The sequence below is a fragment of the Bubalus bubalis genome, chromosome 6 (genome assembly GCF_019923935.1).
Source record: "Bubalus bubalis isolate 160015118507 breed Murrah chromosome 6, NDDB_SH_1, whole genome shotgun sequence".
Classification (NCBI taxonomy): Eukaryota; Metazoa; Chordata; class Mammalia; order Artiodactyla; family Bovidae; genus Bubalus; species Bubalus bubalis.
In genome coordinates, this window is record NC_059162.1 from 83,832,149 (window position 1) to 83,835,798 (window position 3,650).

The window sequence follows — 3,650 nt, forward strand, 5'->3', positions numbered from 1 at the left end:
TATCAACTGAGTTCTTAGCCTTGCCATGCCTCTCAGAAGAAAGTTAAGTCATGGATGGAATGAGGATATAGGAAAGACTCAGAGAACTCAGCTCAGAGAATAGCAGCTCTTCTCTTTCTTTGACTCTTTTTGTTTTTTGCTCAAAGACACTAGAACTCCCTTACTCATACGAGTTACACTGATCGAAGGAGTCTATTTTTATGATCTGCCTTACAGGAATCCTCCCTTGTTTTCAGGATCAGAGTTAGAATGCCCACTGGGGAGGTGAGTGGTAAAAAGTCAAAGGCATATAACACGTAACTTGCAAAACTTTGCTAATTTACACCTTCAAGGATCTGGGGAATATGTGTGGGAATGAATTATGTAAACTCTTTTTTTTTTTTTCTTTTCAAGCAGAAACCACTTTTATTGGGATGGCTTCGTTTGAAGAAAAGGAAAAGAGACAACACCAAGAGACAGACTCTGCTAACAGAGGCGGGGGTAGCCAGGCATCTCTGCCCCATGCTGTGCAGAAAGGGGGGGACCCCGGTGCCCCTGTCATGTCACTCATTCCTAGAGACCAAGATCTGCTCAAGCTTCAGTTCACCTTTTTGAATACTTGCTTGCAGACCACTCCCTCCACTCTCATCTCCAGGTGCAGCTCATCACCCTCAATCCACTGGGTCCAGCCACATCCCTCCTTCTGCACACACTCGAGCTTGTCCCCATCCCAGCTCACCGTAGTCATGCACTTGCGGTCGTCTATGCCCGTTAGATCCTCCTCAAACTCCTTCCCAACCTGGAAGTCCATGATGTAGTTTCTAAAAGTGCTCAGCGTGTGGATGATCATGTGGTCGCCTTCCTGCACTATCTCTTTGTCTGGCTTCAGCAAGTTGGCGATTTTGCTCAAGGCCACATTGACATCCAGCGCGCGCAGGTACTCCTTGAAATCCTCGTTGGCCAGCATCTTCCAGTACCCGGTAAAGTCGACCGGCATTTCGGGGGACGACTGGGGCCCGACGGGGACCAAATAGGCCGGAGCAGATGTGGGCAGGCGGTGTGATCTCTGTAGACTCTTAACTAAGGACAGAAGAACATAATTTCAGACCAAGTTGAAGTCACTGATGTGGATGCACTCAGCAGAGACTCCAGATTCTGCTGCAAGTTTGAACAGCTGGGAGTAGATACCGTTGTTTGTTCAGTTGGTTGACAGAAATCTGGACTCAGTGGTGGCCAACACTAAACAGAGTTGAGATGTCATAAATTCCTTGATATCAAGTAAAGGAAAGAATTCAAAGACTTTGAGAGATAGAAAGGCTGGAGGGAATTTATCAGGAATGACTTACCCTCTCACTCCCTAACTATGTCTCCCAGGAGAGTGCAAAGGACATTCTCTTTGCCAGAGTCTTGAGAAATACCTCCGTGAGGGGCACACCAGCATCTTTGCTGTTGGCCACTGCTATCTTTAAGCCTGGGGCTACTGATGGGAGCCTCGATTTACATGGGGTCCCTGGATTCAGCAAGGGTGGAAGGAAGCCAGGGCAGCAGAGGCCATGCAGTAGCTTGTCAATAGCAGAAGTAGAAGCCGAAGGGAGACTCCTCTTGTCCCCTCCCTGAGGATATGTAGCTTTAATTAAGCCAATGAGATTTTTCTTACCCAGAGCTCTGAATCTTTTATCAGATGTTTCTTTTGCAAATATTTTCTCCCAGTCTGTGCCTTGCTTTCTCATTCTTTCGACATTGTCTTTTGCAGAGCAGAAGTTTTTAATTTTAATGAAGTCCAGTTTATCAATTATTTCTTTCATGGATCATGCTTTTGCTGTCGTATCTAAAAAGTCATCACCAATGCCAAGGTCATCTAGGTTTTCTCCTGTGTTATCTTCTAGAAGTTTTGCACTTTGCATTTAGGTTTGTGATTCACTTTGTGTTAATTTTTGTGAAGGGCAAAAGGTCCATGTAGAGATTCGCTTTTTTTCATGTGGATGTAAAGCTGTTCCAAACCATTTGTTTAAAAAAACCTATCTTTGCTCCATTGTATTGCCTTTGCTCCTTTGTCAAAGGTCAGTTGACTGTATTTATATGGATCTATTTCTGGGCTCCCTATTCTGTCCCATTGACATATTTGTCTGTTTTTTCACCAATACCACACTGTCTTGATTACTGTAGATTTAGAGAAATTCTTGAAGTCCGGTACTGTCAATCCTTCAACTTTATTCTTGTCCTTCAGTATGCAGAGCCCCAAGTCTCAAGCAAGTAAAGCAAAAATGATGGATGGTGAGACTGTATTTGAGAACCTTAGCATAAACATCCAACTACTCAAGCCTACTTAACATGACTTGATATTTTACAAAGCTGAAGATGATCAGCTCTTAGTTATCCCTCCAATTTTGTCTTTGCTCTCTCACCCATCTGCTAGGCTCAAACCACACTTGCCGTGTTTAAGTTCCTTAACCGTCCAGATTTCCCTCTCCTCACAGCTTTAATGCATGCTATTTCCTCTGCTTAGAGTAGTCTTCCAGCTATGGCCCGGCTAACACCTTCATCCTTCAGGTTTCAGATATAATAACCCCTGGTTGCTCGGTGGTAAAGAATCCACCTGCCAATGCAGGAGACACCAGTTTGATCCCTGGGCTGGGTAGATCCCCTGGAGAAGGAAATGGCAACCCACTCCTGTATTCTTGGGCTTCTCAGGTGGCACCAGTGGTAAAGAACCCACCTGAGAATGGAGGAGACATAAGAGATGCAGGTTTGATCCCTGGTTTGGGATCCCTTGGAGTATAAAATGGCAATCTACTCCAGTATTCTTGCCTGGACAATCCCATGGACAGAGGAGTCTGGTGGGCTCCAGTTTACGGAGTCACACAGAGTTGGATGTGACTGAAGCGACTTAGCATTCAACCTTTTTTTTTATTAGGTCTTCCCTACTTTATACTCTTCTCTTTATTTTTCTCTATAGCTCTTACCAGAATGTTAGTTACATTTTAATTTGTGTATGTTTTCAGTAATGTCTGTCTATTCAAGAAAGGTTTTAGGTTTCATGAAGGGAGAGGTCATTTTTGCTTTGTTCCTTGCTGTGCCTGAAGCTGCTGACTTCTGGACAGTGGGCCTAATGGAGAGATGGTGTTCAAAAATTATTTGCTAAATGAATGCTGTATATAAGTTGTTTTGCTTATTATTCCTCACTTGCATAATGGAAACATCTTTTCACATCAATAAACATCAATCTGTAATGTCATTTTCAGTGGCACCATCGTATTCTACAATAAGGATAGTGGTGATGATGATAATAGTGATCTTTATTTGAGAATTACTCTCCGCCAGGCCCTGACATAAGTACTGCACAAAGATCACACCAAACTGTGGAAAATTCTTAAAGAGATGGGAATACCAGACCACCTTATCTGCCTCCTGAGAAACCTGTATACAGGTCAGGAAGCAATAGCTAGAACCAGACATGGAAACACTGACTGGTTCAAAATTAGAAAAGGGGTTAGACAAAGCTGTATATGGTCACCCTGCTTATTTAACTTTTATGCAGACTACATTATGTGAAATGCCAGGCTAGAAGACTCACAAGCTGGAATCAAGATTGCTGGGAGAAATATCAACAACCTCAGATATGCACATGATACCACTCTAATGGCAGAAAGATGCTTGCTTCTTGGAAGAAA

General features: G+C 43.4%; 1 protein-coding gene across 1 annotated transcript; it reads right to left on the minus strand.

Annotated features, from left to right (window-relative positions):
• Nucleotides 1–387: 387 nt before the first annotated feature.
• LOC102389538 (retinol-binding protein 1) lies at nt 388–991 on the minus strand. The gene has a single exon (XM_006055922.4). The coding sequence runs from the start codon at nt 974–976 to the stop codon at nt 578–580; it is 399 nt and encodes a 132-aa protein (XP_006055984.2). The 5' UTR covers nt 977–991; the 3' UTR covers nt 388–577.
• Between the last annotated feature and the right edge of the window lie 2,659 nt (nt 992–3,650).